We start from the raw sequence: 11,714 nt of genomic DNA, 5'->3' as shown, positions 1-11,714 counted from the left end.
GTTATAAACAGTCATTACGGATTCACCTTACTCGATCCAAGAACTGATTGGGGCTTCGGTTTCGGCTTTCGGATAATAATTTTGTCACCCTCTTTCTGCCAACCAAGCTTCTCTGTCTCTATCAGTCTATCCCACGTCCAGTGGTTATCTCCTGTGCAGCCTTCTGTGATCCATTGCAATCCGACATTGAGGTAAGCGCTACCAACAGCCTTGAGAGCATGTCTCCGAACTCGATCTTCGGCCCAGTTCATTAACACCCGAATAGAGGAGTCCACTTCTTTTCGGACCTGCCAGAATACGACCCAGTTATCATGCGCTAAGGCTGTTAACACACGGTCAATTGTGGGCGACTGAAACGCATATTCGCGACGCGCTTTCGCGCGCAGCTCGAAAGCGGCAACCAAATCCTCCTGTCGGCAGGCGTAATCAAGGATTAGATACGAAATGAGATCTTTTAATTCTGACTCAGGTAACGGGTGAGAAGGCGAGTGTAGTTTCTCGAGTAGGTAGCGGAGAGAGGGGAAGTATGACGGCGGATGCCTGGCTTGGATGGATATTTTGACCGAGAAGACATGGACACGCTGGGAAAATGAGACTGGTATTGTGGACGCAGTGGCTAGAACCGCTTCACGAAGCTTACGGAGGGAAAGGAGAAGGGTGGACAGTTCGGTAGATGCGGAAAGACTATTGATCTTGGCTTGCTTTTCTCTCGACTGGGGAAGAGCCGCCGGGGGGTTCTTTGTGGCATCACCGGACGCACTTGTCGGAAGAGATGACCACGCTGCGTCTAAGTCCTCCGAGTGGTGGGCACAAAACGCCATGTATCGTTCGACGATTTTGGAAAAGTAGTCATTCTGGGCTTTATGGTCCAGCAATCTAGGGAAGTCAGTCCCACAAATGTGACGACCCCATTAGAATGACATACTTGCGATCGCCTTTGGAAACGAATCCCACCGTTTCTAGGAAATCCACCGCCACGGGCTTCAGGCGGCTCGCAGGTCTTTTCCCGCGCTGTGACATGGCTGAGCTGTTAGGTATGCAATGGAGAGTGAAATTGCGTCATGAAGCTATCGACATAAGATTGATAAACACATTAAATGCGGGAAAGACCGGCGGGTGTTTGCTCGGTTTGTCCGGCTTCCCCAACGGGCTTTTCCATACTATCGGATCCATCGTTTCGCTCCATCCCAACGTTTGCTTTCACCACAACAACATTCTTTTTTTGGCCGCGGTGTTTCTGTCTTTTTACCTAGCTAGGCGTGTCGTTTTCTCCTTCATTTCTCTCATGTATTTGGATTTAAATCCATCTTGTGCTTAGTAATCTTCCCCCTACTATCTGATTTATCCGTCATTTCTGCTGCGTCCTGCATGTGAAATATGCCGAGTCGTCAACGCCGCCCCACTGAGAAGGCTCAAGAGTCAAAAGCCAGTACGCCGGCAGCAATGGCAGCTACAGTTATGGAGCAGCCGCCTCAGGTCCTCAAGAAACTTCTGCACTGGAACGACTTGCCCCATTGGCAGCGCGACAATCATCACATTCATAGTGGATACCGACCAGCCTCGTTCTCGTTCCTAGTCTCTTTCCAATCGTTGACGTATATACACAATGAGACGGTTAATATATATACGCATCTATTGCCGTCACTACTGGCTGTCCCCGCGGCAGTCTTGCTTCATCGCGTTCTAGCACCTCGTTACGAGACGGCTACCCAGGCTGACATCATCAGCTTCGCCTGCTTTTTCGTAGGAGCTGCTCTGTGTCTGGGGATGTCTGCGACGTACCATACCATTTCGAACCACTCGCCGACTGTCGCGCGTATAGGCAATACCCTTGATTATGCCGGTATCGTAGCTCTGATTGTGGGCAGTTTCGTCCCTAGTGTATACTACGGGTTCTACTGCGAGCCTGGGCTGCAACGACTATATTGGACAATGATCGGCACCATTGGGATTGGCTGTGTGTTTGTTTCGATTATGCCCCAATTTCGGACTCCCCGGTGGCGGCCATTTCGCGCCGCCATGTTTGTTGGCATGGGCCTATCAGCGGTGTTTCCCGTCATCCACGGGCTACAAATGTATGGTTTTGAACAGATGACGCGCCAGATAGGGCTCGGGTGGCTGCTACTTCAGGGATTCTTGTATATCCTGGGAGCTGGGATCTACGCCGCTCGGGTCCCCGAACGTCTGCGACCGGGCCAGTTCGATCTTTGGGGTAGTTCGCATCAGATCTTTCATGTGCTGGTGGTGTGTGCTGCTGTGGCTCATCTGACTGGGCTACTGAGGGCATTTGACTACCGACATAGTGGGATTGCTGAGAGCTGCTCCTGGAACTGACTGGGTGATTCGCCGAGGCAACCGCAGGATCACACGAGCAGCGACAGGTTATAGTTAACCATGTAACAATAATCCAATCCGATGTAATAGACGGGGTGTGATGTGATGCTGACTGCTGGCATACAAATACGAGATGTGTCTAACCACCCCCTTGCTGACTATCACGGCAGCTTAGCTTTCCAACAAGGAAATGGTTCACGAAAAGAATAAAATTGTGTCGAGGACAGAAATAAAAAGGAGGGGGGCGAAGAAGATGTTGGTTCTGAGAGACCAGGCAAGAAGGTTCCCGCGGAGAGTTGCATGTTCACCGCTCAACTTCACCGGCCTTTTTAAAGATGTGGACAGGCCAAATAGACCTCCTATTTGTTTTTTTGGCTCGATTTACAGCTCACATGGTGTGTGTGCTGGCCTGCATACGCTGAGCACTTGCTCAACAGTAAATGCTTTTCACCATTGGGTGCTACGTCAGACAGGAGTGCTTCGCTCTCTCGAGCAAAGGCTGTTTTTGATGGATAAACTTATTTGGCCCTCGATGGCCCCACAGCTTTTTCCCACAATGTTGCACCTGAGCTTGTTACCAGACTCTGTGCTTGGAGGCCCAGAGGCAAGTGGCTATCGCTGACAGTCTCCTATAAGGATCCATTGGTGGTGGCCAAGCATCTGCCATTTGCCTTTTCGGATCCGTAAGATTTGGGGTCAGTTGGACCGCTGCGAGCGTCAGCCATCAGAGTGGCCACGCTGGTTGGCATCTCCATGCCTGTGTGGATCAGATGAAGTCGCCAGGTTTCACAACGGCTGACTTCATATGCGGTTCCCGTCGGTTCAAAAATCCTGATACGAATCTAGCTTTCCAACCATTCTCCTGGGATATATAGCAGTGTTTAGGCGATACTTGTCTGATATTGTCGCGGTTACTATATTGTTAATTTTAGCCGAATGGTCCAGTGCTGAATATACTTGACGTTTTAAATTGTCAGCCACCGATATAAAATCTTATATTGATTGGGCTACCGCGATACAACTTCACTGTGAAGTCTCATCCACTCGATCAGGTAATAGATGCTTGGAAAATCCGATAAACTCCCAGGAAATGGTGGGGAGGGCCCCAAACTCCGGGCCGCTTGCGAGAACTGTCGACAATCCAAGGTCAAATGCAACTTAGGAGGAAAGAATACTTGCATCCGCTGTCTCCGGCATGGGTTGCAATGTCGGTACCGGGTCGCCAATCGGTCTGGTAAGCCGAAGGGGAGCAAAAACCGAGCTACTTTGAGGAAACTAGGACAGCTCCAGGAGACGTCAGCAGCCCAAGTCTCCGGGAGGAGCACGAAACGCCGAGCTCTCCAGGCCACCGAACCACTAGGTGCGGATCAGGAGCTGAATAAAAGCGAGAATGAGGTTTGTTCCTTTCCTCCTGCCATAATTGTCGTATCGAGCTGATTTGTGATGATTCTAGACGCGAGAGCCCAGCCAACAGCTCACAGACAGTCCCTTAAGTCAACACAGTACAGCCAATACATGCTTACTACTGAGTGAATCGCCGGCGGACTACGTGAATTCATATAGGGGTTCACTGCCTGATTCAACGCATGCGGCTTCCCTGTCGCCGACCTTTCTCCAGAAAGAGTTTATCACAAAAGGATTGACGAGCTTTCCACTTGCCGTACATATCCCCAACGTACTACAGCCCATATGCGACTGTGGTGAGACTATCGAGTTCCATGCAAATCGTCTACAACATATCGCGGCTGACCCAGTCCATACGCGATTTGATCAGGGCCTGCAGGCTGTCAAGGAGGCACTGTCGGTCTGTCGAGGATTCCTCCAATGCCACAGCTGCCACAAAGATAACACGCACGTGCTATTATCGGTAACGACACTGGGATTGGCCCTACAACTGTTTGGTTACTGGATAACGTACCAGTGCGCCGCGCACGTCTGTGCGAGCAACGACGGACTCGGGTACGGCGAGTATGAACTGGCGCCCGAGGAGACGCGCCGAGTGCGCCGGGTGCTCATCCGAGGCCGACTCCAACAGTGTAAGGAGGTGGTGACATCGCTAAAAGCAACAATCGACATGTCCAGCAACGCAGATCTGGAGGGGAGCTGGCTACAGCAGATCATCCGCGGATACGAAGGGACAGTGGAAGCATATCTGCAAGCGATGGGCTGTATTTGCAATTGAAACGCATGAAACAACACTTGTAATTATTTATTTCCCAGTATACCAATTAATGCACTCTGATAGTATTATGTCTTTTTTTTTTTTTTTTATCCCTCCATATATCATCGATCTATGTACATATAATACAAAGGCATGTCGGCACTCGGCTGCACCACGGGCCTCGGCAACCGTTCGCGCCATTAACTCTGTATCCCAAAGTATGTACATACATAGCATTATCCATCATTACCCCGACACCACCCCTCACAAACTACCCCGTATAAGAACCAACTTTCACTCCACAAATCCACCATCTATCAAACTTTACCTTACCCTACACCAAAGTAAAGAGGAAAAGAAAAGGAAAAAGAAGAACTCCAAAATGGCCCACCGCCTCTCCCAAATCTCCTCCCATCTCAACTACCCCCAAGGCCTCCTCGCCAATCAGGTCGCCATCATCACCGGCGCTGGCCAAGGTATCGGCGCAGAGACCGCAAAGTTGTTCGCCAATGAAGGCGCCAAGGTCGTCATTGCTGATATTGATGCTGGTATGTTTTCTTTTCCTCCTCCTTATTCTCTCTCTCTCTCTCTCTCTCTCTCTCTCTCTCTCTACCTATACATATAAGCCCTTTACATATATATATATATACATAAGGTATATATGTATAATTGTCCATATAAACAAACAATCAATCAAGAAAAAGAGAAAGGGCAAGTCACTAAAGAAATATACAGAGAAAGCCACAAACACAGCAAATGCCATCAATGCCGCGGGTCCGAACCGGGCCATTGCCGTTACGGGGGATATTCTCGATGATGCCTATATCGAGTCGTTGGTGAAGAAGGCGGCTGAGTTTGGGAATGGTAAGATTCATGTTATTGTTAATAATGCTGGGTTTACGTGGGATGGTGTGATTCACAAGGTTTGTTCCTTTTTTCTTTCATATTATATATATATATATATATATATTTGTTTTATGGTGTTGCTAATATGGTCTAGATTACGGATAAACAATGGGATACTATGTTGGCTGTTCACAATACGGCGCCCTTTAAGCTGGTTCGTGCTGCGGCGAAGTACTTCCGAGTTAAGGATGGGGAGCCTCGTGTGATCATTAATATTAGTAGTACGAGTGGGATTCATGGGAATGCGTATGTATTCTTTCTTTCTTTATTTCACCATGGTAACTTTTTTTTTTTACTGACGATAATGCAGGGGCCAGGCGAACTACGCCCTCGCCAAGGCTGGAGTGGTTGGACTCACCAGGACCATCGCCAAAGAATGGGGTCCCGCGTTCGGTGTCCGGTCGAACACGATCGCCTTTGGCCATGTGCAGACCCGGCTGACGGCGGCCAAGGAGAAGGGCGCGTTCATTACCACGCCAGACGGCACCAAGGTGGCGCTGGGCATTCCGGGAAAGCAGTTGGAGTCACGCCAGGGTGGCGCGGGCGCGCAGAAGCAGACGTACCCGGATATCCCGTTGGGAAGGCCTGCCTCGCCCGAGGAGGCCGCAAAGTCTGTCCTGGCCGTCGCCAGTCCCCTGTTCTCGTATGTGACAGGTGAGACGATTCGGGTTACTGGTGGCAGGAACATGTAGGGACTTGAAACGATTAGTTATTCGGTAGTTTTATATACTTAACCACGAGATTGGGATCAATGAAAGCTTTCTCGATTAGTGCGACCCCGGCGGACGGTAAATTATTCACTGTGGATAAGTAAAGGAGATCACGATGACGTGGATCATAATAATACATCGGTATAAGGAATAGTATATACATACATAATAACTAAAGGGAACAAGTTTATGGCTTGTGCGAGCTCGCACGAGCACGTCAGATGACGTTTGATAAAAAAATAGAAGCCGTTGACATGATACCAGTGCTCAAGGGCTAGGGCATCTCGGTCAAAACAATCTCCGTTTCAGAATGAAGCTTTCTGGCGGAGCTGTCTGTAAGCGCCGGACCCACTGCGAACTCAAGACTGGAACAGATAACGCTTCGGGCAGTGTCATCGCTCGCCAACGAAGAACGGGTTGCAAGGGTTGGCCATGCCACGCAAGCCCAGTGGTCCTGCCCATGGCCCGCCATGTCAAAGCGCAATGAGATTGGCTCCGTCTGGAGCAGGAATAAACGCAAAAAACAAACAAAAGTCTAAGCTCACCGCATCATAGCGGACACCTTATTTCCGGTGGATACTCAATTAAAAATGAAAGAAAAAGTGGAGGGAGGAAGAAATAGAGAAATGAGAGGTCGGTAGTTGAAAATAGAAAAAAGATGGGAACGAAGAGATCGCGGTCGTCATATCTCTATTTATAGCGCTGCATCAACGCTTCACTCTGGTTCTGGCCCTTATGGTCGGCCCATGTGCGGACGACCTAGGTGAACTCTCGTATGGCTATCTCAAACCTCCATCAGAGGGGAACCGAACGGATCTTGGCCCAACGTGTCGAGCCAACAGATCAAAAACTATGTACCAATAGATCGAAACGAAAAATATCAAGAACGAGATCAAGAGCGGAGAGACATCCCTCCCCGGCTCCCAGGTATCATCGAGAAAAGAGCGAAAGTGTAACCAAAAATATCCAAGCGGCCCCTCCACAAACTCCGTGCAAACAGGAAACAAATGCAATGCGGTCTTGATCCAGGGGTATTTTCTTTTCTTCTTTCGATGCCAAGGTGAAAAATAACAAGGCCTAAGGGAAGTGAACGCCAACAATCAACAATCATGACAGCAAGTGTATCATAAAAGCCCACAAATTCCACCCAAAAAAGAGAGCGATGTATCAAAGATAAAAGAAGAAAATAAAAAACATATTAATAATAAAACAAAATTCACGTTTCCGACATCCAACTAAACCTCGCGGAGCGAGTTGGCGGAAACCTGTCCAAGAAGGCAACTCTGGCTCACCAGCCATTATCCAGCGGGAAATCATCCGGGTATTATCCACAAATCCAGGAAAGGGGTCCAAATGAAAGAAATTAAGGCATATGTTCAAAAAACCTGCTCTCCAAGGCTTTCTGTGCCGTGAAATAATACACTTGTCGCTTCAGAAATGCAAGGGGATGTAACCCAGAAATAATCCAAGGAATGATCAGGTGTATTCCTGGGGAAATCGAAAAGTATTGCCGTTAAGTCATAAACCTGCGTTACATAATTTTGAGGGTTCCGCTGCTTAGTAGGCAGGAACTGGGATAGGCTGAGGCAAAGGCATCAGCAGCGGCTCAACGAAGTCACTGCATGTGATTGAGTCCGTGGGCGCGAAGGTGTTCTTGCAATCGGCCTCGCAGTCCAGTCCCACGGAAGACATCGACGAGACACTGTCTACGTCGGGGTAGCCTTCCGTGAACGAGGACGCATCCGACACCGCCGACTGCAACGAGTCAGAATAATGAGAGGAGCCAGAAGAGACGGAGGACTGTGAATCATAGACATCCGAAGGGATGTGGTGCACAGGGACCTGTGGGTTATTGACAAAGTCGACCGGCATTGGCCCGTTGATGGAACCCCAGGGAGGAATGGTAAACTGCGGGCATTCCAGGATCATGGTGCGCAACTCCGGAATGGTGATCCTCTTTCTTGGGTCGCACTCGAAGATGCGGCTCAAGATACAGATCATCTCATCGGTCAAAGGAAGAATGGACTTGAGGAAGTATGGATCCTTCAGGTAGGCCCGGAATGTGGAATCCTCGGGAGAGGCACGCTTCCAGGGGTTGCGGCCACAGGTCAGGTTGACCAAGATTACGCCCAGGCTCCAGACATCATTGGGAGCAGATTCATACCATGACATTGGGCGGGGATTTGGTTGCTGGCATTCTTTATGTTGCAGGCCAACCGTTAGCCCACTGATCTCGGTCGGTGACAAAAGGGAGACAGGGGAATCAATGAGGGAAAGGAAAGGGGTGGCGTACCTGGTGACATGTAGAAAGTCGATCCGCAACCGAAATCCGACGTACAGGCATCCGTGGTAGCAAGGCCGAAGTCAGCTAGCTTGACGGTCAAACCCTGGTCGGTGACCAGGATGTTTTCCGGCTTAAGATCCCGGTGGTAGATTCCAATGTTATGGCAATATTGAACGGCATCCAGAATTTGGAGGAACACCCGTCTGACCAAGTGGTCATTGTGCACAAAGTTGCCTTTCTCCGTGATACTGGAGAACAGGTCACCTTCGGGGCAGAACTCAATGACTACATAGGTGCAGTCGATGGAATCCATTATGCGGACCAAGGAAACCACATTGGGGTGTTGACTGGCCATATGGTGCAACTTAATCTCGCGCTGCTGAAACTTGAGCTGGCGGGGATCCAGTCCAGCTTTGTTGAGGGCCTTGACCGCATACATCACATTGGTATGGATGTCAATGGCTGTGTAGACGACACCATAAGCACCTACTCCCAGGATTCCAATCAGCTCCAGCCGGTTGGCCAAGAGCAGTCCCAAACGGTCTTCCGGCGCATAGCAGCGGGTGATAGGCGGAGAAGGCGGAGGGGTGGGGAGCATTGGAGGGTACATGCTCAATGGAGGAGATGGAGCAAGCATGAAGGGCAGCGGGAGTCAAGGGGAAAAGATAAGGGTGATAAAAGATAATCAAGTGGATCCAAGGAGACCTGAACGAGGGAACCCTCTCCGTCCGGATGGAAGAGAGAGAGAGAGAGAGAGAGAGTTTGGTCAAAGGAAGTAAGGGATAGAAAGTCGGTGATCCGGGTTGAGAATGGTCCTTTAGAATCCAGTGGAGACGGGTTTAAACATCCAAAACCAGCATTTATATAGAACACGGAACAATAAGAAGTCGCCTTAAGGATCCATGAAGGGAATGGAGACGCCTGTCAACGGGAAGAGTAATGCAGGTCCTATGGGGAAATCCAAGTGGCGAGGTTGATCCAGTTGTAGATCTTGATGTCTTTTTTTGGCAGTGGCCGTTGCAGTGAGTTAGGACGCCGGTAGTTGTGGCAACGTTCAGGATGTTGCACAGCCCAGACTTTTTTTAGTTTTTTTATATAGTAATCAATGTTCCAACACCAGTAAGTTAGGTAGTCCAGCAAACCAGGGAGGTTGGTATTGGGAGGCGGAACAGTGGTGGCCAGCGGGATAGATATAAATGTGGCCGACAAGTACCGACCGTCTTGTATTATGTAGGGGTAGTTGCAGATTGCGGTGGATGGATGGGTGGATAGTTTAAGGGGGATTGTCCGGGCTGAATCAGAAAGGAAATGAAACGCACGAGAACAGTGAACAAATCAAATAAAAAAAAAAAAAAACCGGAACAGATTAAAACGGTGATATAAATGGGACGAAGCGGGAGGGACAGAAGAGGGAGAGCGAGAGAGAGAGAGAGAGAGGGAGGGAGGGAGAGAGATGGATGGGGAGGGAGAGCGAGAAGTAAGTATATGGAGATTGGAGGCGAAGACAAGAGAGGACAATAGCGATAAGGAGGAGGGAACGTAGTGGTAGGGGAAAAGGGAAAATCCCAATAATAATAAAAATAATAATAACAATAATAATTTCAAAATGCAAAAAATAAAAACGATTGATTTATTTATTTTTAAAAAAAGAAACCACCGATTTTATTTTTCTGGAATTTATTTTATTTTAATTGATTCCCCCCCCAAAAGCTAAATAAAAATCAGTCAGCAAGAAGAAATTAAATACGTGGGCGAAAGAAACACTCGTGGGTCATCCGATGTCCGTCCAGAGTGGCCACAACAACAACCACCACCACCACCACCACCACTACCACCACCACTTCAACCACCTCAACCACCAGTCGAAAATTACCTCAGACTGGTTTCGACTCATAATAAGAATAGTGGTCGAATCAGAAACAGGCAACACCCGACCACTCATGATTCGGAAACGAATCAACCATCCCTTTCCCCCCCCTCCCCTTTTATGTAACTTCTCCGTTACATGTTAAGCATGCAAGATGGACGGATGACGCTGATTGGGAACAATGGCGACCCACGGGGAGGGGCTAAGACGATGTATGATGCGAAGACTAGTGAGAGGGTTCGGCTACAAATAGGAAAGGAGGGGAACGGACCATCTCCACCGACAAGGCCGGGCCCTTTCATGCATCCAACCAACGACCGAAGGCGAAACACTGATGGATTGGAACGCTGGTTCTGGGACGTGGGCGGACACCTACTACACACACCGTCTCCATCTCCATCTCCATCTCTTCCTCTCCTCCGGAAGCATCCATAAAAAGGTTTCATTAATCCTTTCCGACACGAACGAACCAAATTACGGAACTGTAGATGTACCTGACTCAGATCGTAATCATCGACGCAATGATGGAGAAAAAGGAGGTAAGATGTGATTAAACTAATTAATTACATGTCCACAGTGGAGATCTTCGATGAGTCAACCCTACATGAAATCCTGCCGACATACATACATATGTACAGTACATCTGTGTAGAGGAGGAGGAGGAAGAAGAAGAAGAAGAAGCATTCTCTACGAATTCGACAACTTTTTTACACTTTCACGAATTTTTGCCTTGTCGGTCACAAGGCAATGAAGTTAAGGCTTAAGAAGGTATGGAAGACAAACGGTGGCTGTACTCTTGATCAACTGCGGTAAGAGCTGTAGTATAACTAGCATACTAGCATACTAGTAGTTAGAGTAGCAACGGTACGGAATAAAATGTTGTGAATGATGGGGACCGGCTGCGCCCTGTTGATTTGCTGCCTGGGGACCACCATTTACGTAGGCGGAGCCTGTTCTTTTGCCTGTTCGATGGATGGTGGGGGGAATTTTTTCCTTCTTTTCGTCAGGATTCCAGCCTAAGCCATGAATCACTGGTTAGGTAGTAGTAGAGCGAGGCGGTGTGGAAGTTGTGTGTGACAGGCCTCTCGGGTGCAGATTCATTGTCGCCCCACTTCTTCTTCTTCTTCTTCTTCTTCCTGTTCTCAATCGCTGGTCCGAGCGCATTGGCTGAACCCGGAAGGGGATGGAAGATTAATCCGCCCGCTTGGGAAGACGCCCTGATTGGAAAGTGTCACCTGAACCTGAAGGCGGCAATTTGATTGTCTCATTTGATAGGACTCTTACTACTCCTACTACGAACTAGGTCGTCCAAGGTTCAATCGTCTTGTTTTCTTTTTCTGGATGGTCGAGATTCCGATCTGACGGAAGAACTTCCATCCTTACCCCTCTCCACCTCTCCAACCAACCCAACCCCCCTTTTCGGGACAATTTATGATTTCATGGGAGAAAAAG

The 11,714-nt window shown here is 48.8% G+C and overlaps 5 protein-coding genes across 5 annotated transcripts; 3 read left to right on the top strand and 2 right to left on the bottom strand.

Annotated features, from left to right (window-relative positions):
• Positions 1–14: 14 nt before the first annotated feature.
• Positions 15–1,020, bottom strand: BDV27DRAFT_148488 (uncharacterized protein; the record flags this gene model as incomplete). The annotated part of the gene is made up of 2 exons (XM_032070926.1): positions 15–876; positions 926–1,020. The coding sequence occupies 2 exons, from the start codon at positions 1,018–1,020 to the stop codon at positions 15–17; spliced, it is 957 nt and encodes a 318-aa protein (XP_031923754.1).
• A 185-nt stretch (positions 1,021–1,205) lies between these two features.
• On the top strand, positions 1,206–2,429 carry BDV27DRAFT_37635 (hemolysin III family protein). The gene has a single exon (XM_032076474.1). The coding sequence runs from the start codon at positions 1,378–1,380 to the stop codon at positions 2,332–2,334; it is 957 nt and encodes a 318-aa protein (XP_031923753.1). The 5' UTR covers positions 1,206–1,377; the 3' UTR covers positions 2,335–2,429.
• A 746-nt stretch (positions 2,430–3,175) lies between these two features.
• BDV27DRAFT_37637 (uncharacterized protein) lies at positions 3,176–4,581 on the top strand. The gene is made up of 2 exons (XM_032076475.1): positions 3,176–3,729; positions 3,788–4,581. The coding sequence occupies exons 1-2, from the start codon at positions 3,394–3,396 to the stop codon at positions 4,514–4,516; spliced, it is 1,065 nt and encodes a 354-aa protein (XP_031923752.1). The 5' UTR covers positions 3,176–3,393; the 3' UTR covers positions 4,517–4,581.
• A 296-nt stretch (positions 4,582–4,877) lies between these two features.
• BDV27DRAFT_161443 (SDR family NAD(P)-dependent oxidoreductase) lies at positions 4,878–6,093 on the top strand (the record flags this gene model as incomplete). The annotated part of the gene is made up of 4 exons (XM_032073229.1): positions 4,878–5,043; positions 5,231–5,418; positions 5,496–5,647; positions 5,712–6,093. 4 exons carry the CDS (start codon positions 4,878–4,880, stop codon positions 6,091–6,093), a joined length of 888 nt encoding a protein of 295 aa, XP_031923751.1.
• A 1,575-nt stretch (positions 6,094–7,668) lies between these two features.
• BDV27DRAFT_161442 (serine/threonine-protein kinase) lies at positions 7,669–9,032 on the bottom strand (the record flags this gene model as incomplete). The annotated part of the gene is made up of 2 exons (XM_032073228.1): positions 7,669–8,309; positions 8,405–9,032. The coding sequence occupies 2 exons, from the start codon at positions 9,030–9,032 to the stop codon at positions 7,669–7,671; spliced, it is 1,269 nt and encodes a 422-aa protein (XP_031923750.1).
• Between the last annotated feature and the right edge of the window lie 2,682 nt (positions 9,033–11,714).

This window comes from Aspergillus caelatus, assembly GCF_009193585.1.
Source record: "Aspergillus caelatus strain CBS 763.97 unplaced genomic scaffold BDV27scaffold_202, whole genome shotgun sequence".
Taxonomy (NCBI): domain Eukaryota; kingdom Fungi; phylum Ascomycota; class Eurotiomycetes; order Eurotiales; family Aspergillaceae; genus Aspergillus; species Aspergillus caelatus.
This window is presented reverse-complemented; position numbering and strand designations above follow the sequence as displayed.